The sequence below is a fragment of the Cyprinodon tularosa genome, unplaced genomic scaffold (genome assembly GCF_016077235.1).
Source record: "Cyprinodon tularosa strain WSP-4 unplaced genomic scaffold, ASM1607723v1 ctg629, whole genome shotgun sequence".
Lineage (NCBI taxonomy): Eukaryota > Metazoa > Chordata > Actinopteri > Cyprinodontiformes > Cyprinodontidae > Cyprinodon > Cyprinodon tularosa.
This window is the reverse complement of record NW_024039373.1, coordinates 213,449-236,803: the sequence shown is the minus strand read 5'-3', so window position 1 is coordinate 236,803 and position 23,355 is coordinate 213,449. Positions and strand designations below refer to the sequence as shown.

At 36.0% G+C, this 23,355-nt stretch overlaps 1 protein-coding gene across 1 annotated transcript; it reads right to left on the bottom strand.

The window, feature by feature from the left end:
- Window positions 1-2,735: 2,735 nt before the first annotated feature.
- Window positions 2,736-22,811, bottom strand: zgc:113337 (uncharacterized protein LOC503741 homolog). The gene is made up of 7 exons (XM_038308027.1): window positions 22,613-22,811; window positions 20,586-20,664; window positions 20,181-20,504; window positions 18,873-19,202; window positions 12,010-12,294; window positions 10,408-10,509; window positions 2,736-4,694 (listed from the first exon to the last, which is right to left on the bottom strand). The coding sequence occupies exons 2-7, from the start codon at window positions 20,656-20,658 to the stop codon at window positions 4,687-4,689; spliced, it is 1,122 nt and encodes a 373-aa protein (XP_038163955.1). The 5' UTR covers window positions 20,659-20,664; window positions 22,613-22,811; the 3' UTR covers window positions 2,736-4,686.
- Between the last annotated feature and the right edge of the window lie 544 nt (window positions 22,812-23,355).

Sequence of the window (23,355 nt, the reverse complement as noted above, 5' to 3'; positions counted from 1 at the left end):
GAGTAGCTGCAGGTGAACTGTCCTGACTTCTAAACCACAGCTGAACGCGTTGGCTCAAAATTACAGGAAGTTAAACGACTTTTGTGTTTTTTGTTTTTATGTGTGGTGAGAGAAACATTATTCAGTCTAAACATAAAGACAGTTAGAACAAAAACAATTGGTATGGCACTGAAACATAAAAAAAAAGGTTAATCTTCAGTGTTGTGAAATAAGACCAGTCACATTTTATTGCAAAAACATTTGGATAAATTCCTTACTGGTACTTCTTTTTATTATTATCTTATTTTTTCCCCCACAGGATTTTTTTTAAATTTTGTTCAAGTTTTTCTTTTAAATGGAAGTAACATAAAAATTCTTGAAGGAACTAAGTCATAAATCATGATTACTCAAATCTAAAAGAAAAAAAAAAAAAAGTAGAAGTTAAAAGCTCTAGTGATGGGATGAGGGCTCTCCAACATTAAAGTAAATTGTTAAAGTAAAATGAAATGTTTCTTTAATATGTATCTATATCTCTATATATCTTTATATATGTTTTCCTTCTTTTTATTACAAATGGTGGCTATGGATAATTAATCCAGTCAGATGGGGGATCTAAAGTTGGATTAGGTCTCTGAAAATAGCATAGATGTTAAAAAGATGCAACTATCTGCAATCTGTAAATACTTTGCATTTAATATTGCAATAAAGTGTCATTTAATATTGATTTAGGCTAGTTAAAGTTGTTTAGATTGTTTTTGTAACCCAAAATGCAATTTCTTTGATTTGATTCCAGTGACTACTAATAAATATTGTGCTCTCACACATACTTTATATGAATGACAGCAAAAATCTGCAACCCTAAAGCTGTATGCAGTAAAGCTGGTGGATGAGTGATATTACATGGGGACAGAAAAAGTGGCAATGTTTAAGGGGTGGAAAAAGAAATAGATATTTCAGGCAAGTCAAAGATGGAGAAACGTTATGACTACAGGAAAGCTGCAGGGATAAACCTTTTAACAGCAGTCTATCGGTATATCTGCCATTATGACTTTAATGCATGGAGACTTTTAATGGATAAGGAGAAACAATAGAGGTAGGGCTGTGAAGCTCTTATCCAGAGTGACTGAAACTGTTCATATTTTAGTGATAGCTCTATACCAGAGATTCCAAGCTACAGATACAACAATGAAAAGGTTTAGACATGTACAGAGATAAGAAATTAATTTAGATGGTTTACTGTGATGTATCCTGAAGGGAGGAATTTCTTAAGACAGAGAAATTCTTTGAACAGGATGGAATCAGTTTTTCCTAAATCATTACCTTTTTTATTATAATCTGCTGCAAACAAATAGATTTTGTAAGTAAAGTTATGACTTTACTCAAGATGTAATAAAATTAGCTCCTCATATGATAGCCCTCCATCATTAAGAGCCCTAATCATTACTTGTCTTGCTGAAATATCATTTTCATTTTATCATAGCAATAATAATGTCCCTTTACAATACAGAAGCTCTAAAAATGTACACTGCAAAAACAATCTGAAATTAAGTAAACATTTCTTAAATCAAGTGTATTTACCCTTAATTTGAGCAGGTAAATAAGATAGTTTGCCAATGGAATTAGTATTTTTACACTTAAAATAAGTTAATTAGATAACATGCACTTGAAATAAGACAATGCAATTGATTTTTCTTATTTTAAATGTAAATTGTCTTGTTCCATTGGCAAAGTGTCTTATTTATCTCCTCAATTCAGGATAAAATGCACTTATTTTAAGAAAAAATGACTTATTTAGATTTACATTTTTTGCAGTGATGGATAAAAATACAAAAATATGCTGAGGATTTCCATGATCTTTCTATATTCGCAGTGGAATGCTTCCCAAACAGTTGAAGGTGAAAAGCTGAAACAGAACAGCATATTAATCCCTCCTTGGGAGGAATAGTTTTGTCTCTCTGTGGGGAAATTAATTCTTTCTGCAACTGTGTCTCCAGTTGCAACACACACACAACCTCTGTGAATAATTTTTTTTTTCTTTTGGCATTTTTTGTTACCAGTAGACCAAGTTCTCACCGCCACATACTAAAAGCAGGATCACTTGTGTGATCATAGAGGTTGCTTTTGATGTTCCTTTAGCTTTTCGCAGCCACAAAACCAACACTACCTATACACCACCTGGAGAGGAAAGAAGGTGGGTATAAATTGCAGATACACTCCTCAAACAATATGATATATATACTTATACACATCCATGTAAAAATTCTTCTTGCACATACATACAATCATTATATTTCTGAGACGTGTGATGTGAGGCGAATTCCTCTGAGTAGTTCAACAACACAGATCATTCCCGAAATGGTTGAAATAATGTTTCAGAGATGGTGGCGTAACACAAATTCCTAACTCAACTAACCGGCCTCCTGGCTAATGTAATCAAGAACTTCCTTCATTTCTACTGCTCAGTTTTGAGAAACGCAGAGTTAGATATGTCACACATTTTCTGCAGGCAAAACAAGCATTATAAATGCTACAAAGTACATTTTTGGAATACATTAAGGTTTTGTTTTATTATTTCCTAAGATCCACTCCCACTTCTCTTGCATAAAGGAGAGAAAATTCTCAAAAAAAAACAAAAAAACAAAATAGAGCATCTGGCAGGCAGCTTTGGTATAACAAGGTCGAATTGGATTTTTCCCTGAATCCAATTTAAGACATACAGCAAGAGCTGAAAACGGAATCACAGAGAAACACCAAGGTTACTTTTTCAGTCCTTTAATTATTCTATTACATTTACTTTACAAGTGTTGGTTTTCATAATGAGTCTTTACTGAAGTACAACTGAAATATAGTACTTCTGTGTGATTGAAAGTTAAGAAAGTGAGACTAAATGCAAACCAGACGCTTCAGTAAGCAGTGTATCAAGTCATGGCTTTGATGTTTAAAAGCCATAATATGAAAGCAATACAAAATAAAAATGTACTAGAAGCTTCATTATAAATGTTTATGTCTGATTTTTAAATAACAGGGTGGCCCTTTGAGATATTTAACCTCCAATCCTGATGTATTTTTTTAAGGCTTTGAGACACAAAGGACTCGACTGCACAGTTAGAAGCAAGAAAACATTCCTTTCAGGGGCAGCTCAATTGATGCAAGCCATCTGACCGAGGAATTTAACCTTTAACAAAAACATATGCGCAAGCAAAAAAAAAAAAAAAAAAAAACATGTTGCAAAAAGGCAAGAGTTATGCAAAATATTTGGAATAAAGTGCAGAACCACAGAATAATGACTGAAACTCAGTCAGACTGAAAATATTCTGTGGAGAGCATGTCTTTCCAATGATTTTCAGTTTGATTTTTAATCCTGGTACAGTTGAAATATCAGCAGCATTCCTGTCCCTGCTGAAGGAATTCATCACAGCAAACTGAAGCTCTGCCACCAGGTTTTATTGAGGGGATGGATTTCCAAATCAGTGTGCAGTTTTTCTATTATCTCCCTTGGTGCTTGATTTCTTCTCATCTACCAAAGCCCCTTTCTCCATATTTATGATCACTATGATGATTTAGAGAAATATTCTCTAAGTATAATTTCTAATTGTTACTCTTCTAATATGGTCAGACCCATGGAGTATAACCGCCATGTCATACTGACATAATCTCCTACCTAAGCTGTGGATCATTGCAGCTCTTCCACCTCTATGGAGTAGTGCTTTCCCCTTAATATTGCATACTGATGTATGATTTATGACCTATAGCTGCTTTATTATTCTCCACCTCTATTACTAATCTGTCTGCTGGATTCCTTGACCGTTATGCTCTTTGTTCACAAATAAACCTCTAAAGAGTTCACAGCTTTACTGTATACTGAGATTAAATACCAAATACTGTAGACATGACTAATACTAAGATGACTTCTTATGGCTGTAGTGTCACTGGGATTAATTTCAAGGTTGAAGGGTGAAGGGAGTGAGATATAAGCGCAAGTCCACACTTTCTTCGGTTTTATTTGTGAAGATGCTAAAAACTGTTTACAACTTCCCTTTCACTTTGCAATACGTTGTGTTGGCATGTAAAACAACTTCCCAACTTTATATTTAAGTTGTTTGTTCAGATGGTGTTCTAAAAAGGCATCTGTTTCACCTGGGAGATCAGAGGAGGGAGAACAGCTTGTCTAATAGACTGTATAACCTTTACTCACAGACAAGACTTGCTTTTCTCTTGTATTATTAAAACTACATAAATATTCTCCAAAAAATATTCATATGGTTCTCTGCTGCGTTTTTCCTAAGTTTTTAATACATTTTAGTGAGTAAGAAAAACAAATATTAGAAAACATATTTATGGTTCATGGAAAAAAACAGAAGCAAAAGTTTTCTCAATACATGTGGTTCTGCAAAAATGACTCCACTTCTCTCAGCTGCTGGAAGGCTCTGCTGTTGTTGAATAGGCTGACATCCACTTAATCAGTGAATGGAGCTGAGATGATAGAAAAAGAAGTCTAAGGAAGAGTCATCACGAAGCTGAATGTCACCCAGTTGGTAATGATAAATAGGATTGTGTTGTACAGCCCACAAGGAAATTTGACACCGTCTTCCGTTTTCATCAACGCACTAATGAAGATGGTGATGATGATACGGCAGGTAAAAGGTCTCATTGGGACGGTCCTGCGAAGCACGGCCTCTTCATTCAGCTCTGTGCGTGTGTGCAAAATTAAACATCTGCAAAGAAGAGTGTAAAGAGAGTTTATGTTTTTATCTCCTTTTTTTAAGGAAAATTGCAACTTTCAATCTGAACTTAAGTTCAGCACACATGATTTTGAAAAAATCTGTCTCAACTCCCACCCCTTCTAAAAAAACAAAATACTATTTGAACAACACAAAGCTTTTTTTTTTTTTTTTACAGCCATATTGAAGGCGGCATGTTTAATCATGCTTGAATAACAAGAACCAGAATCCGCAACAAAATCCTGAGGATTTTCAGGTGCAGCGAGAGAAAGAGACACTCGGTTTGGTTAAACAAATCCATCCATCCATCCATCCATCCATCCATCCATCCATCCATCCATCCATCCATCCATCCATCCATCCATCCATCCATCCATCCATCCATCCATCCATCCATCCATCCATCCATCCATCCATCCATCCATCCATCCATCCATCCATCCATCCATCATGTTTATCCCTGCTGGGCTTGCGAGGGGTGCTGGTGCCTATCTGAAGCTGTCAATGGGCGGGACACCCTGGTCAGATCGCCCGTCTATCGCAGGGTGCTTGGTTATACCTCTAAACAGCGATGTCCTGTAAAGAAGGGCCAGAGCCCCCTCCACCTCCTGAGGAGGCTGAGGTCCTTTGGAGTGAGCAGGCTCCTGCTTTAAACCTTCTATGACTCTGTGGTGACATCAGCCCTCCTCTACACTTTTGTCTGCTGGGCCCCCGGCAGCGCAGAGCGGGACAGAAAGAGATTGAACAAACTGGTGAGAAAGGCCGCTTTTGTCCCAGGCTGGACTCTGGACTCAGTGGAGGATGTGGCTGACAGGAGGGTGCTGCCCAACCTTGCATCCATCATAGACAACACCTCTTACCCCCTGTACCAGACTGTAGAGGAGCTGAGCAGCTCCTTTAATTTAAGACTTTTACACCCTGTTTGTAAAAAGGAGCGCTACCGCAGGTCCTTCATGCCTGCTGCAACCAGACTCTACAATGCAACACTACAACGGCAATAACTTGTGCAATGTATAATGTGCAATTACTATTTTCATGGCCTGTGCAGTAACTTGTTTCTATATAGTTGATACCCAGTGCAACAACTATATACAGTATGTAAATATAAATATCCATCTATATAAATACCCATGTAAACACTATTTGCAATAACCCTGTATAATGATCCTACTATGAAAAAATTAAATAAAAAAAGCTGTCAATGTGGACGCACTGTATATGTATATATCCCATGTGCCTTTTTCTTCCTTTGGCACATTCCTTTCTTTGGCTTTTTGAGCTGATGTAACGTGTAAATTTCTCCAGTGTGAGATCGATAAAGTCAATCAATCAATCAATCAATCAATCAATCAATCAATCAATCAATCAAGGAAAGCTTAAATGTCTCTAAAGGTGAATTCACAGACTAAACTCTGATAATCTACCTGTGTGTTTTCACTTTATTTCATGTACCTGCTTCTCAATATAGATCTTACTCACAATTTAAGTAGCAAAATAGAAACTCAAGAGATTTAATAAAACATTTTTTTAATTTTTTTATCAAGCGCCGGCCTTAAAAAAAATTATTTTCCTGATTGTTATACCGTAGGTAGACATCGTCAGGGCAACATACCTCAGCTCCTTTTTTCCCCCCAACATCACCAGTTTCCCAGTTCCTTCCTGAATATGGGCTAAAACTGCATCTATCTGAACCATACTATCTAATGAAAAGTATAAAAGCTTTGTGCTGCTTTAGCATAGCCCAGCAATCACTTCTACCTTCCATTTTTGGTGCTGTTTGTTTGAAGTAGAGGCCACAGACTAGCTGAGTATAACATGCATAGAAGGTAAACTTTTCAATAATGCATCTAAAAATAAAGCAGATAAAGGGACTTCTTCTAATCAAGTAGATTCTCCTGTGAATTAATTGTTTATTTATATAAATGTACAGTATTCACATGTCTTTATATGGGATCAATGTAATTGAGAAATTTCCAGACATTACGCTATTTATTTTGTGCACCCCCTAGTGGCAGCTCACAGACCCCTGGGGAAGCACGCGCCACACTTTGGGAATCCCTGTTCTACACAGTTTACAAATAATCTGAATCTGAATCACTGAAATATAAGATTCTTGCGATTTTGCTGAAGTCCTAGTCCAATATGAGACTGTTGGGTTCAATTACAGCACAAGTATATTTATTAACAATAAACTGTGGTATTCCTCTGATTCACACAAATATGATAAAAAATGAAAGGATTTACAAGTTTCTATCTAAATTAAGCATAATCAATAGCAATCAGTTGAGAATTAATATGAGTCTTGCATCAGTCATGAATGAATTGATTAATATTCCTGACAGTTACTGGTATTCTAATTCAAAATGTAAAAAAAAAAAGGATAACTCTGCTTGTGCTTCTGTTAGCCTTCCAGAAAGGATGGTTTACATACAGCAGCTGTTGTACTGACTCTGAAACTGGATTATTCACACAGCGAGCAAACTGTTTTTAAAAGAAAGAGAATCGCCTCCGGATGGCTTTAATTAAGGCTCACACCAGCTGGAAGGCTCAAATATGATCACTATAAATGAGTAATGCAGGAGCTAAGGGAAGATTTGTAAAGGTTTCCATCCCATATATTTGATGAGCAAGATTAGCCCAGTCCTCCAGAGGAGGGATCCCTTATGAGGGGAGAAGGCACTGCTTTGACTGAGTTAAAAATAGAATCCCTGATTATGTTGAGAATACATATAAATGTCAATGAATCAATTAGGAATTAGGTAAGAAACCTAAGAATGAAATACCAATTTCTGAAGGAATTATCTAAAGTTGTTTAGACTGAGGAGTTCTGCATCAAAATTCTGAACAGTTGAAAATGAATTACAGAAACCACTGGAATGCTTTGTAATGAATCCCAGAGAGCATGAGAACTGCAGGAATTGACTAAGAATAAAATATAAATCAGTTTCATTGTTATTAATTAGACATGAAAAAAAAAAAATCAAAATAAAAAGAAGAAGCATTTTTGGGGTTTATCTGAAGACAAACAGTAATATTTATTGTATTTTATTGAATATTAAACATTAGTGTTACAGCTGATAAAAAGGCTATAGCGCTATCTACCTTTACAGTCTCCCCAGTAGAGATGTGTTGTGTAAGACATGTAATATATGTATTTATTTTTTCTTTGCTTTTACAAAATATCAAACTTTGAAATGTAATACAATCAATGCAAAGGTTTGAGGTCTTTTATCAAGTCAGGGTAAAACCCATGTAAAGGTATTCTAAAAAACCTAATCCAGACAAAAGCTCCTCATATATGTGCACACTCTGGGTTGATATATTTTACAATCCCCTTTTGGCCAGAGGCGAGCATTCCATCCCCCATTTTGTTTCAGGGTTGGAACAGAAAGAATAAGATCTTGGCTGATCCTCCCTGGCATAGCAGCAAGATAGTCTTGGGTACTGGTCAAGTCTTTCTTTGAACCATTTTAAAATGTCTTTCTATTGGCTATAGATATGTATGAAAGATTAAGCAAGTAACATTTTTTATTTTAGGCATTACCTGACTTGCTGGCATAGGTTCCTAATCATCTACAACAACAAAAAAAAAGATGTCCAGTTGCTGTTGATCCAGTTCTTTACTGACCTGACTTATTAATACTAACACACATCTGTCATTCTTCAATATCATGTTTATTAGGATTTCACATTTGAAAGATAAACTAAAATAAAGTTTTGCCATTTATGCTTTATGCTATAAGGAAACAGAAAATTAACCATTGCTAAAAATATACAAATTAAATTATCTAGGCACTCAGATCAACTTCAACCAAGGCTTTATAAAGTGTTTGAGTGTAGCCCCTTACTCATCAGTGGGGGGACTCTCTTGCGGCAGCCTGTCCTGAAACTCAATATGCTTCAGAGTAATAAGGGCGAGTTCCCCTCTTCATCTGGTTGTCCACCATAATTGCAATAAATCTAGCCTCTCTTAGAAACCTTTTTTAGTTATGCATTCTTGTTAAGGGACGTCACTGTAGTCTACTTACTCTGTACTTTGTCTTTAGCAAGCTTGTTTCTTCTTGGATTACCCCTAATCCTGCCTGAGAACCCTGAAATTGCTTTCTCATTTATCCCTCCATATGTACAGCTCCACCAAGACACAACTCTGGAAAATTTGCAACCACTAATCTTTTGGATATACTTTAATGTCCACCGCTTATCATCATCTGCACTGGCAACGAGCAAAAAACAAAAGTGCAACTGTTTGAGTCTTAAACAAGCCCCTTAGCCTTGTTGAAGCATGAAGTGTCGATGTATATATATATATATATATATATATATATATATATATATATATATATATATATATATATATATATATATATATATATATATATATATATAAATGTCAAATCAACCAAAACGAGGAAAAAATTATCACGTTAGTCGGTAGTTGTTTTTCGAAAAAAAAAAAAAGCACTTTAGGGCTCTGAAAAGTGCAAAGGTAGTGGAGGAGAGGATGACGTTTCCAGTGTACCTAAACACTTTGTTTGGGAAAGTCATAATTGGTTGGTCTAAAAGTTATTAGAAACATCTAGATCAATTTGTCACACAATCTCCATATTTGGTTATATTCTAAGACAAACTACAGGAGAGAAATTTCAATGTCAGCTTAAAGAAGGATATTAAAAACACTCTAAATATATTTAAAACAAATCAAGTCTATTAAATAGTGAATCATTTAAACATATTTAACGATACTTCCTCTTTGTCTAAAGTACATAAATGAATTTCATGTTACATATAATATAAAATTAATATTATGTATATGTATATACAATTAATATTATATACATTAATATTATAAATACCAATAGTTAACATAACCATATATTGTGATTTCTGAATTTTTGTTTTAGATTAGGTCTCTTAAAATGGACATGCACCTAGGATGACAATTTTAGATCCCTCCATGCTTAAAAAGTGTGAGAACTTGCAAATTGATGTGTTCAAATAAGGGCACTTGAGGACTCTGAAAAGTCCCTAATCACAACGACAAATCGACTAAAATGCAAAACTGAGTGTTTCTGAATGAGTTGATAATGAAACCATGTACTAGCATGTACCATTGAAGCCTATAGGAAAATTTAAATTTAATAGCTGCAGGTTTTGAGACATATTTGAAAAATAAGAAATCAGACAAAAAAACAAAAAAACAGGAAGATTAAAAGCATAGAAATAGATTTTGCATTGAGTTATACTTCAAACGGCTTTCACATGTCTCCTAAAAACACCAGTAACTACAAAGATATTGTTTATTTAACATTAACTAAGAATTGATCTTCAAAGAAAAAGTGAATCCATGTGAGGGTGGATCCGAACAGGGATCTAAGTTTTTTATCATTTCTGGGACAGTTTGCCAGAAAACGCACGAGAAAGTGATCCCGGATATTAAATTCTGTTGATTTCAAAGTATGACCCTATTCTTCAGAATAAGCCAGTTAAAAGCACCGGGAAAATGTATTTGCTTTATTTTACTCTCTAAAAGTTGTTAAAATATTGATCTTTTTGGTTTGCCTCACAATGCTTTTCAATTACATTTGAGAATACCTACAATGTTATCAAGGCTAGCAAAACAGTGCATATAACAAGAGATATTTATTACCAACCTGTGTGATAACAGATACCGTCATCTATTATAAACACAGTTTAAACATGTGCTCACCTTCTTTACGCAAAAAACACTTCCAAAGGCAGAAACACAAGGACATCACCAGCAAAGCTGCAACTGTGGTCACTGAAATCAGGATGGTGAGAGCTGTGCCAACTAAAAAAGAACAAAAATGAGACCTTATCAGAAGACTCCTTACTTGCAATGACCTGTATAACATATAACTGTTTAATCTAATTGCCGTGATGATACTGTATGTGTGTCGCCTGTTCTGGACTAATCGGAACCCTGCCGCTCTTATTTCTGGTCATCTATAATTTAATTACAGGTTTAATTTACAGTGTTACTGTCTAATTTCTCTTCTTTTGCACTCTTGACCCAAATAAATGTAGTAAATTTAGGGCCGGCAAGAAACTAAAGCCTCAACAGTGAGGTTTAATCTACATCTGAAAGCCACCTTGGATTCCTCTGTTAACAGTTTGGAGGAAAGGAATTTGTTCTCTTTAGGAGGAATGGGTTAGGCTTCCTTTAAATTGCACTCACCCTTAAACTTTAAACAAGTGGTACAATTTAGCTTTTCAAAACATGTAATAGGTTAGCTTGAATATCTAAAACTGATACAGTGAATTCTGCATATACAACATAATTTATCACTTAAAAAATACATGTCATACTGTAGCAAAGCTACTAATTGAACTGAAACTCATGTGTATTAACCTTTTCCTAAACCCATGTGGTTATTCGGAACCAATATCAATGTTGGGTAATGTTTTTTAGGTTTTTCTACACAATAGGCTAGTTATCAATATAAGAATGAGGTCCTCATTGTGTTTTTTTGCTTACTCATTTATGTGTTTCATATTTTTTTTTAAAAATACTCATATTCTTTATCTTCCATATTTTAATACACATTATAAGTAGACGAAATCTCAAATGTTTCAATTAGAACAATTCTACATTCTAGGGTTGCATGACGGGTTGTTTTATTAACATAAAACAACCCGTCATGCAACCCTAGAATTGTGCAAATGCTGTGTTTATATTTAAAATTGATTTAAAATGTACTACTACAATAATTTGTGAACTCAGCCTTCTAGTTCTCCCATTTTACTTATCATAAGTTTAATAAACTAACCTGTTAAGCTGTTCTAGAGGTTAATGTTGATATTAAGTGTTGTTTCTACTTGTGGGTGGAATTTTTTAAAAAGAAACTGGAAGTTGACTGAGTTTTTATCTTTAAATGCTTTTAAGATGAAAGTGAAATAATTTAAAGCTACCCCAATGATCTGTAATTGTTTTACTTGATATGTTTTTTTTTTATGTACATGTCATTTATTTTAATGTATCTATGTTTCTTATGTAACTTTGCTGCCTGTTGGCCAGGACTACCTTGAAAAAAGAGCTTTTTAATCTCAATGGGATTTTTTTACCTGGTTAAATAAAAAATAAAAACATTCAGACAAATTCTGTGCCCTAAGAAAGGCAGCTAAGCAGTTATAGTTGCAGCTTGAGAAACAAGTTAATTTTTATATTGTTGTAAGCCCGTTTAAATCTTCTGTAGTGATGCAAATCAATAAGATGTTTTTTTGACAAGATATGCCCTGCAGAGGAGGATTGTCAATAATCAATAACAGTAGACGTTAGCTGTTAACTCACTCTTAGTGTTCATGGATACAGCGATGGGTGACTCAAGCCCTTTGTGATGCACCAAGCATTTCACAGACACATCTTTAAGCAGCACTGATTGGACAGTCAGCGTGCTGATGACAAGAGTGGTCCCATCATCCTGCTGAAAATTTCTGTTAACAGGGGGACCCATGGTGCGGTTATTAGTTTCCACGTTCCACACAATATCTGCAGCAGGGCGGGAGACGCTAGTGCAGTTGGCTTCAATCACCCCTGGAGAAGTGGTCTTGTAGCTCACTTGAGGTTTTGGTAGAACTAAAAGAGACACAAGAAGCAAAGTGAGCAGAGAACATAAGGTTTTACTGTCTTTTTTACATCTCTGACAGACAGTTCTCAGGTTTAAGAAATATCATAATATCTTAAACCCAAATAAGTCTAAATCAGGTTGTAATAATGATGTTATTACATTAACTAATTCAAACTCTCGTGGACATGTATAATGTAGAGAGAAAACCTGACAAAAAAGCTTTGTCCCATAGAGACATGCAGGGTCCTGTTTTCATAAGATCCATAAGTAAATCTCAGACTGTTTTCCCTTCCCTGATCCCAAGGATGGGTGGGGAACATGATGCACTGAAATGGAGAGCATTTTTGTTGGCAAGAACACATTAAGCCACAGATATTTGGCTCTCCTGGTTTTAGATTCTTTTCAGGGTTCTGACTGAAGAATTTCATCCACCTTTGGGCTGGATGACAACTTAGATTTTCAGGGTGGGTTGGAGCTCAACAAAAACAAAAATTCAGATCATAAGTCAAACCACAATAACATCTCATAGCTTGGTAGGGGAGGCTTATAGATCTGAAGCAGTGTGTTAACAGAAAATCTGTAAGAAACTAAAGTTAAGCTGAACATAATTTGTAAAGGACAATTTAAACATCTTATCTTTTTGTCTTGTTTAAAATTTCAGAGTGCTTTTTCATTGAAAATTTTGACAAAAACACATGATTACTGAGTGCGCTACAGTGCGCTACAGTAGGCTGTTGAAATTGAATAGATTTTCAAATAGACTTATTTCAAAGGCCTTATTCTTCACCTCAGCTGTTGTGGGTTTGAGTCTCACCTGAATCACTTTTACCCCGACTTCCCCCTCTTTAAATCCCATTTCCTATCAGACTACTTTCGAAAATGATTTAAAATAATCAGGGTGGGCATATTCAGGGCATTGGAGGTGGATCAGGCTTTCTGGCTTTGCTTCCGGGGCTCATGCCCACCTGTGATATTTGGAATATACACTCACCGGCCACTTTATTAGGTACCCCATGCTTGGACCCCCTTTTGCCTTCAGAACTGCCTCAATTCTTCGTGGCATAGATTCAACAAGGTGCTGGAAGCATTCCTCAGGGAGTTTGGTCCATATTGACATGATGGCATCACACAGTTGCCGCAGATTTGTCGGCTGCACATCCATGATGCGAATCTCCCATTCCTCCACATCCCAAAGATGCTCTATTGGATTGAGATCTGGTGACTGTGGAGGCCATTTGAGTACAGTGAACTCATTGTCATGTTCAAGAAACCAGTCTGAGATGATTCCAGCTTTATGACATGGCGCATTATCCTGCTGAAAGTAGCCATCAGAAGTTGGGTACATTGTGGTCATAAAGGGATGGACATGGTCAGCAACAATACTCTGGTAGGCTGTGGCGTTGCAACGATGCTCAATTGGTACCAAGGAGCCCAAAGAGTGCCAAGAAAATATTCCCCACACCATGACACCACCACCACCAGCCTGAACCGTTGATACAAGGCAGGATGGATCCATGCTTTCATGTTGTAGACGCCAAATTCTGACCCTACCATCCGAATGTCGCAGCAGAAATCGAGACTCATCAGACCAGGCAACTTTTTTCCAATCTATTATTGTCCAATTTCAATGAGCTTGTGCAAATTGTAGCCTCAGTTTCCTGTTCTTAGCTGAAAGGAGTGGCACCCGGTGTGGTCTTCTGCTGCTGTAGCCCATCTGCCTCAAAGTTCGACGTACTGTGCGTTCAGAGATGCTCTTCTGCCCACCTTGGTTGTAACGGGTGGTTATTTGAGTCACTATTGCCCTTCTATCAGCTCGAACCAGTCTGGCCATTCTCCTCTGACCTCTGGCATCAACAAGGCATTACCGCCCACAGAACTGCCGCTCACTGGATGTTTTTTCTTTTTTGGAGCATTCTCTGTAAACCCTAGAGATGGTTGTGCGTGAAAATCCCAGTAGATCAGCAGTTTCTGAAATACTCAGACCAGCCCTTCTGGCACCAACAATCATGCCACGTTCAAAGTCACTCAAATCACCTTTCTTCCCCATACTGATGCTCGGTTTGGACTGCAGGAGATTGTCTTGACCATGTCTACATGCCTAAATGCACTGAGTTGCCGCCATGTGATTGGCTGCTTAGAAATTAAGTGTTAACGAGCAGTTGGACAGGTGTACCTAATAAAGTGGCCGGTGAGTGTATTTAGACACTTAGGGTTTAGGGTGGGACAGTGACTTTTTCCCGTCTTTTTGGTTTGTAATGACGACCTTTATGACAGATCTTTAAGAAGCACGGACAAGTGTTACTGTATAGTAAGGAGGGTAAATAGCTCCCACATCCTAAACTTGAGGTAAGTTTTAGGAATTATTACTTTTTTTTAATGCTGTATTATTTGGCACAGCTTAACTTAAAAAGTAAACTTTTTAAGCTCAAAAACGTTCCCTTTCTTCCAGATAGATACAATTTGTTGATCACACAATTTTAAGACTAAAAAATAGATTACCTCTTTGTGGCAAACATGCAGCAATGTGTTAAAAGCTTCCCTTAAGGTTTTACATGCTTACCTGCATGATACACTGCAAAACATATAGTTCTAACTAAGTTGACTAAATGGATTTTGCTAATAATGTTAATTCCATTGGAAGATTATTTTATTTTCTCAAATTAAGGGTAAATACGCTTATTTTAAGAAATCTTTACTCATTTTCAGAACGTTTTTGCAATGTAGCATTTTATAATAGCAATGAATTGTCTGCAAATCCACATTGCAGTTTTACTTTTCCCTCACACTGAAAATAATCTGGTGGATTGGAGATTATTTTCAGCACACTGGGGTCATTATCATAATGTACAAACCAGTTTGACCTTTCTGATATGCTTCTAAAAGTAGATATGGTAAACATAAAGGACTACACATGGTTAAGCAGAGTTAAACTGGGAAGTTACATAATATTCTTCTTCCACATCCAGCCTAAACTGGAGATAAAACCCAGGATGGATCTGTACAGCTTAAGATATTAAATTATATGAAAAAACAAACATAAAACAGAATGAAGTTAAAACAAAAAATATATTCATTTAAAGAGCAGTTCTGAAGGTGAAAATAATGCTCTTTTCTAAGATAAGTTTTACTGACATGTGATAGACAAACAAAATAAAAACCTGATGATAAACAAGTGTTGGGGGATTGTTAAGAAAGCTAATGCACAATTGAATATTTTGATTGACAGATTTAGAACAACATATTTTACTGACTCTACTGTCTAATATTACAATTCAAAGTTGTGAACTTTCTTTCAAAGGCAGATCATAAACATATTTGCACTGTATGTCCAAAAATCCATTATGAATCCCTCTGTTCATATAGTTTTTTCTGGGTCTGGTTGTAATTTCAAAGTGATTAGGTCTCTGCTTCCTGCTGTCACTGAAGGATGATTAATGGACTTGTGCTTGTATCTGTCATTATTGTTCAGAGTGTTTGAAAGTCTGAAAAAAGCAGGGGTCATTATGCAATCCAAGATGTACACTGTACATTTTGCATTGACCTAAAATATATCTCATATATATTTACTTACTTATTCACATCAAGTGAAAATACACTTATTTGAATGCAAATTATGTCTAAATTTTACCTACTTCTAGTTCACTTTTTGAAGTGTAGTGAATCCAAACAGAATATAGACAATAATATGCAGCAATAACCAAAAGCTAAAAATGTTCCTTATGCCTTAGCAGGAGTTTAATATAGTTTAATTTCAAACAAAAGTACATCTGTTCCCTAAAACTAACGAGTTGAAACGCACATGAAAACAAAGGAGGGGCAGACAAAGCACAGAAGAAATCTCTGTGCGCTGCAAACACTGACACAGTCATGCATCTGGACGTCACTCCCTTCCTCCATCATTCTTTCAAACGCTCCATTCTGCACATGGGCATTATTGTTTAGTGTTTGTGTGGAAGCGGGCTGGCCAAACTCTGACCCTGCTGCTGCATCATAAAATAATTCAGAACTGAGGAGGAAAAAAAGATTAATATTCATGTACAAATCCCAACAGTATCTTTCTACTCTGATCTGTTTCACTACAAACTTCTTAACTTCAAAATTTGTTATTTTTCATTTAAATATTAATAATATAAAGTGAACAAATAAGGAATGAGTGGATTAAGCTCAAGCTATAAAATGAGTAATCCTACCTACGTGTTACTTAATCTGGCTAAATTTATAAACCAGAACTTCTTGCAGGGGCCTAAAAGATCATTTTAAACATTGCTACCTAAACCTAAATAAAATTCCTCTACGCAGTACCTTATAAAAAAACAAAAGGCTAAATATAAATCTCAGTGTAAAAGTAAGTCGAGTTACACATTGTGCTTTGACTCATTTCTCTCAGCTTTCTTAAGTCTAAATGCAAAAAGTTTGAAAAGGCTTTTCCACCTTTGTGCTATTTAATATTTAGTAAAGCTAAAATTTCATAAGTGTGTGAGATTGGTATGAAGTGCTGTCATGGGGAACTTCCCTTCTGGAGCAAATCTGAGTGGAAGGTCTGATTGTAAAGTCTTAAAATGAGCATTTCAGTTTCTGTGTGAAAGGTAATTATGACTGAGACTGAAGATGCTCCCACTAACTCTATAACGCAACAGGCAAGCTTTGTTATTAGAAACTGTAACACTTCATACAGTCTAGTTTACTGTTTCTCACTTTTCCTATTGTTTTGAAATGTTTTCTCCTTAAAGGAATTTTTAGAACTATGATCTACACTTTAAGAAACTAGACATGTCAATTCAAATGTAACTGTAATTAGGCAATTAATCAAAAAACTACTAGAATTAAAGTTGCATTCTTTCTGACAGAAACATTTGTAAATCAAAAAACAGATTTGAATTGTTTTTCTTTTAATGAACAAAGAAGTTTGCTCCTAAGGAGACATGAAATGGGAATTCCTCAAAGTATAGCAGTATATCAATGTAAATAAAGAAAAATTGCATTTACAAAAAGAGATTTGTTAAAAACTAATTACACCCAGTTAAACTCTTTTAATATCTGCTGACTGTAATTGTTAAATATTTCTGGAAGTATTTTAACAATATATCTTTATTGTAGAGCTTTGAGTATAGGTCTTTTTATTATCAGCCTTATTTACCTCCTAAGATTATCCATCAGATTAAATTTGGGACTGTGGGTTAAAATAACTTAAAGTGAGAGAAAAGGCATATTGTTAAAGTGATAGATTACTTCAAGCCTAATGCTGCGATTACTGCTATGATCTTTAGAAGTCTTAATTGTAGCTTTATTACACATAGAGGGACATTCAAGTGTCTGATATTTTAGATTATAATGTCCTGGTTAGGGGTGGAACGGTTCACAAAATCCACGGTTCGGTTCGATTCACGGTTTCGTGGTCACGGTTTCGGTTCGGTATATGTTGATCCCATAAAAATTTATGAAATTAATGAAAAAATCCCCCCAAAAAATAATGGATTGCAATTATTTTTAATGATCCGCGGAAACCCTGGATCATTTCCGCATGTTTTGATGCTTTGAATTTAATCATCTCGCGCATGCCCTCTACGATCTACAAGGAACTCGGAGCGGAGCGGACATGAGCCGCAGCAGAGGCTGTATACTTTGCTTTGTGCAGGCGGTCTGGAGCGCAGCGGAGCGGAGCGGATTTCGGGGTTAGCATGACATGTTAGTCATGTTGCTGTTAGCATAAACAAAATATTTTGCGAATCGAACCGAGACAGTCGAACTGAACGGTTTGGACGGTTTTCATAAACCGTCCCATCCCTAGTCCTGGTACTCATGAAAACACAATTGTCCTTAAAATAATTTTAGAATTAGAAATGATCTATTGTCTCCATGGTAAAGATACTGATTTTTCAAATCAAGTAAATATAATCTCTGTTTTACCTCAGCTCAGGTAAAAGGTTCAGCCATTGCCTCTGATTAAGGAGGTAAACATTAACGATATCAAAGTCTCTCTTAATTTCTGTTTTTCTCTGATCATAAGAATATGTTTAGAAAACTTTTTTAAATAATCTGTGTATTAAATCTCTATATATCCCTTTTCAAACATTACAATGAAGGAACTTTCTGTTGACTGACTGAAACGCATCTAGACTATAAACACATAGAAGGACGAAAAAGCTTTAATAAAGGGTTAGGAATTCAAGTGCATGTGCTTCATGTAAAAGGAGAAACCCTTTTAATTTAAAGAAAATGCTAAAAACTACAATAAGAAATAACATAACTGATACAACTACACTGCACTGCACCAACAAACTTTCAGGAGAAGACATCACCAGCTCACCAATGAAGGAATTGGGTATTTTTGCACAGAACTTAGTTTTCTTTTTTCTTTTGTTCACAAATGTATTTTAAAGGGTCATAAAAAAATATATACTTTTTTTTTATTTACAGCAAGAAGAACATTTACTTAAAATAAAAATATTTTTTAAAACCTCAACTTGAATAAAGAGAAGAAAATAAATGATCTTGGATCAAATAAAGAAACGCCTAATTTTTTATTGGTAAAGTTTTGCTAGTATTATGTAGATGTAAAAAGATGAACTTAAAAGAAGATATTTACCATAGGTGGAGAGGCAGATCACAGAGCTCTTTATTCCATCAGAATGTGTCTCATAGACGCAGGTGTAGCAACCCTCATCCTTAATGGCAACAGGCTGGATTGTAAGCTCACTGTGTGAGAGGGAGGCCGATAGCCAGGCCCTCCCCTGATAACGTGGCTCGATCATAGGATCGCTCTGCTTTGCAAAAGAGGCCACCTCGTTTGATTCGCCATGAGCAGAAGTATGCTTCCACAGTATCTGTTGTACCTTTTCAGGCAACCCGAAGGCGCATGACAGGGAAACCTTCTTTCCGCTCACTGCTGTTGTGTTTTTATCAGATGTAACTTCAGCTGGGAATAAAAAGAAAAGGTTAATTCAGTGTAACAAATAATAAACACTGTGACACACAAGAAAAAGAAAAGTTAATATTGAGAATATTAGGTATCCAAACAGAATCCAGTCAATGGAATCTGCTCCAGCTGTTTTTGCTTAGGAGCATAAGCCCCCCTTCTTGCACTGCTGCACAGCTTTTTATTAATGTGACTGGGTGAGTCTTAGCACACTCATCAGTTTCTGGTCAGAGGTCAGCAGTGGTTATGAACATAAATATATGCATATTTTCAGTATGGAGTCTTGTCTGCGAAAGGGAAATTATCTAGCAACCATGAAACACTGTCAATTGCAACAATCGAGATTGAGGACAGGCCACTATAATTTATGATACCCTTGTGACATATTTGTTTAGGCCAAGTTATCCCTGATTTATATTGACTACTATCCTCTAGAAAAACTTTCCTAACCCATTTATCACCTTAAACCTTAAAAACAGATGTGGAACTCGTCTGTGCCAAACAGAGGATAACTTGTTGCTCATAAGCTTATCTCTAGGGTCTGTTTCTTCCTATTACTTTAAATGAAAACTTTACAAAATAAAGATCACGACTCTTCTTTCTGAATGAGGTACATTTTATAACCTAAAATACAAAACACATAGGTGTCTTAATGTCATCAAGCTGTAACTCACTTCGTAATTAATAATGGAGTTCCACAGTGTTCAATTCTTGGATTTTTCTGATTAATTTCTACTTGCTTCCAATTGGTCTATAATCCATAAATAGAGTACATCTAATCACCCCACCCTGCGAAAAAAACATATATTTATAAGATCTACTCTGCTTTTGTGAATATTTTGTCCACTAAATCACAGAAGACAAATAATAATGTGTCGTACATCAATGGCATAAAGAAAGCAGCAGCAGGAATACTTTTCTTCTTTTCGGACAGTGCAACTTTGTTAGTATCAAAATAATTATGACTATTTCACTTACCATCAACAGTGAGGCATGTCTGCCCCTGCTTAGAGCCTGAAAGATTTAGCTCAAAGATGCAGGTGTAGCAGCCTTCATCGCGGAAACCCACTCTGCGAATGGTGATAGATGAGGTATCCTTTGATGAGGAGGAGGCGAGCTCCACATGCTGTTGTGCCAATATACTCTCTTTGTCTCCTGGCTCGTATGTCAGCAGCGTTTGGTTCTGCGTGTCTAGCCAGAGGACTTTCCTCAAGGAATCACTGCGTTCCTTCGAAACAGTGCAGGTGAGTGTGAAAGGCTTGTCCAATGGTGCTTTTAAACGTGCTGGTGCCGTCACTCTGCCTAAACCAATATTTTTGTCACAAAACAATGAGCTGATGTAGTTCTTTTATATTCTTTTCGGTTTTGTATGCTGCTTCTTACCATTTGTTTGTCCCACCAATAGTAGGAGAAAAAACACCTGAAGACCTGTTCTACATGTGACAGGGATCATCATCTTTCACTGGGTTAAAGAAAGAAAAGTTAGTCTTATATTTCATAAACATTGTCACAGTTGTGATCATTACTTATAAGATACTCTTCATGGATTAAATAGATTTTGTCTTAATTTTGTCTAAATACTGTTGATGAAATGTAATTAAACCCTGGACTCATATTTCTGTGAGTTTTTTAGGGACCAGGGTTGTACCACAATGCCCCAATGTGTCCAGATTTAATTCATCTAGCTGTGAATTTGATTTAAGGTAAAGCTCAATATTTTGGACGTAGATATTATTTAATATTCCATCCACTTATACAATGCACAAGAAATACTGTTAACTATACAGTCCACCACAAGTCACTACTAACACCTTGTTTGACAGTCAAGACTTTTAAAACCTTGAGTGATGGCATAGTAGAGCATTGCTCTTGGGTGTCGGAGGTTCTGAGTTCAAGTCCCACACACTCCCATGGACTGTCACTCTGAGTCCCTAAGCAAGACCCCTAACCCCACACTGCTCCCTGGGCACCGCACAGTGGTAGCCCACTGCTCCCCAAAGGGATGGCTTAAATGCAGAGAGTTCATTTCGTTGCTCTGTTCTTGTGACTGTGTAATGACAATAAAATTAAATTCTAATTCATTCATTCTTAGCATTAGAGAACACCTTCTTTTCACATTGGCCAAACATCTCTATCTTTGTCTTATCTGACTAAAACTCTTCTTCCAGACGACGTTTATCTTTTAGATGCAAATAGTTAAAGATCAAGCCTCCGGGTTTCTATTTTGAAGCCGGCAGTTCTTCCTTGGTTATCTTCCTTATAGTACATGATTATAAATGATGTACTGTTCTATGGACATTAATGATTCTCCCTTCATTTCTCATTCATGGTGGGCTTGAGTTTTTGTTTAGTGTTTGTATTGTGAGATGAATTGTGTGTGACATTCAGCTCTGCAGAGCCTGGGTGAAGAAGCATTATTTAAGAGTGTTAGGGAAAGGATGCATGTAAAAGCTTAAGAGCTTAACGCTGAAGACTCAACTTGAGGCAACTCTTTCCTAAACAATTTAACCTTTCATTTGACAGCTACATTTTGAGTAAAAGTGATTGAAGATTACATACAACTGGGAGTTTCAACAAAGCAGTGATAGAAAACACTCAACCCTACCCTAGATTATGATTATAAACTGGTTATGTGACATTACTATTCTTTCAGTCATCTATTTTCCATGTCTGATCGATTTGTCTGGATTGTGGGTGGCCTACGCCTTCACATTGCAGTTAGTGGAAAAGAGGCAAAAAGATATAGGTGTTATAGGTACAGCTGGTGTTAAACTGGACAAACACAGCCATCAATGGACCTGGGGCAGATTAATTTAGGACCGTTGGAGTATCTGGAGAGAATCAAGGCAAGGAAATTATGCCCACGACTGCACTATAATGAAGCACTTCTCAATGTAGGTTTGATTTCAATAAATACTACCACTTTGGTCAGGAAAAGTGGGGTTCAAGTAATTACTCCTAAATGAGTGTTATAAACCTATGTAGAAGTATGCTGGTGAAGATTCTCAGTATGGATGGGAAGCAAAACGCCTTCAAACTTGGAAAACAAAATCCAGTGGTTTGTTATTTAACTTTTTTTTTTTACTTTTTTGGACTGAGTAGAAGTACAAGAGAAAGGCATCTACCTTTTATGGTAGAGGAAATAGGTTAAAATCATTTGCACCATTGTTTATTGGCAAATATAATATCGAAGAAAGACATACAGTTTAAGTTCAACACATTTTCCCAACTCTATAAAATTGTAACCCAATTTTGAAATATTTGAAAATTTGCAAACATGTTATATATTGACTAATGCAACATTTCAAAGTATGAAGTCTCAGTTTTGTTCATCAAAGGGATAATATCAGAGTCTATAAATAGTTTTCTAAAGTAAAAGTTGTATCAGATTTGCTTACAGAGAAACTCACCTTCTGCCTCCAATTAAGTGTAAAGCAATAACGATGGTCTACCTCTGCAACATCTTCTGCATCCTTATAATCCAGCAGTCTTTTGGGCGTATCGACATACAACAGGCAACTTTCTGCTCCTTCTAACCTGTTGCTTTTTTCTTCCGCGCTCTCCTCAGACTGAAAACCAACCGATGTCAAACACTGCATTTCTGTTAGAACACAAATGAAGCGCTGTCTGTGAAACTAATCTTTATTTTTCTGTTCCATGGCGCCCCCTAGGGTCATGATACTTTGCTGTCAGTGTCAACACTTAGAAAACAATGACGGAAGAAAATAATATTAATATAAAGCTTTTTTTTTTTCTTTTTTTGGTATAAAATGTGAATATTTTATATAAATTACTGTATACTGAATGCACAAAATAGTCCAAAAATAATGCCCTTTAAACTTAAGGAACCAACAAAAACGCACTAAGTGAGTAAATTAATTTAATAACGTATTTGACATTTTCGAGAGAAAAAAACTGTAAAGAATTAACCAGTTAAAATGACGTTGTTGTTACTGTTGCTTCATTTTAGATAATAGTGCCATAAATACCGAGTTGCTTGTGACGTCTGGTCCACCATATAATGAGTGGCAACCTGAAAACCTATGCAACGATTTTAAATCGGGATATTTAAATGAAAGTCGTATAGAATTTAGGGTTACCTGATTTTGATAGATATGTTTAAAAAGTTTGTCTTGCTAAGGAATATATAGAT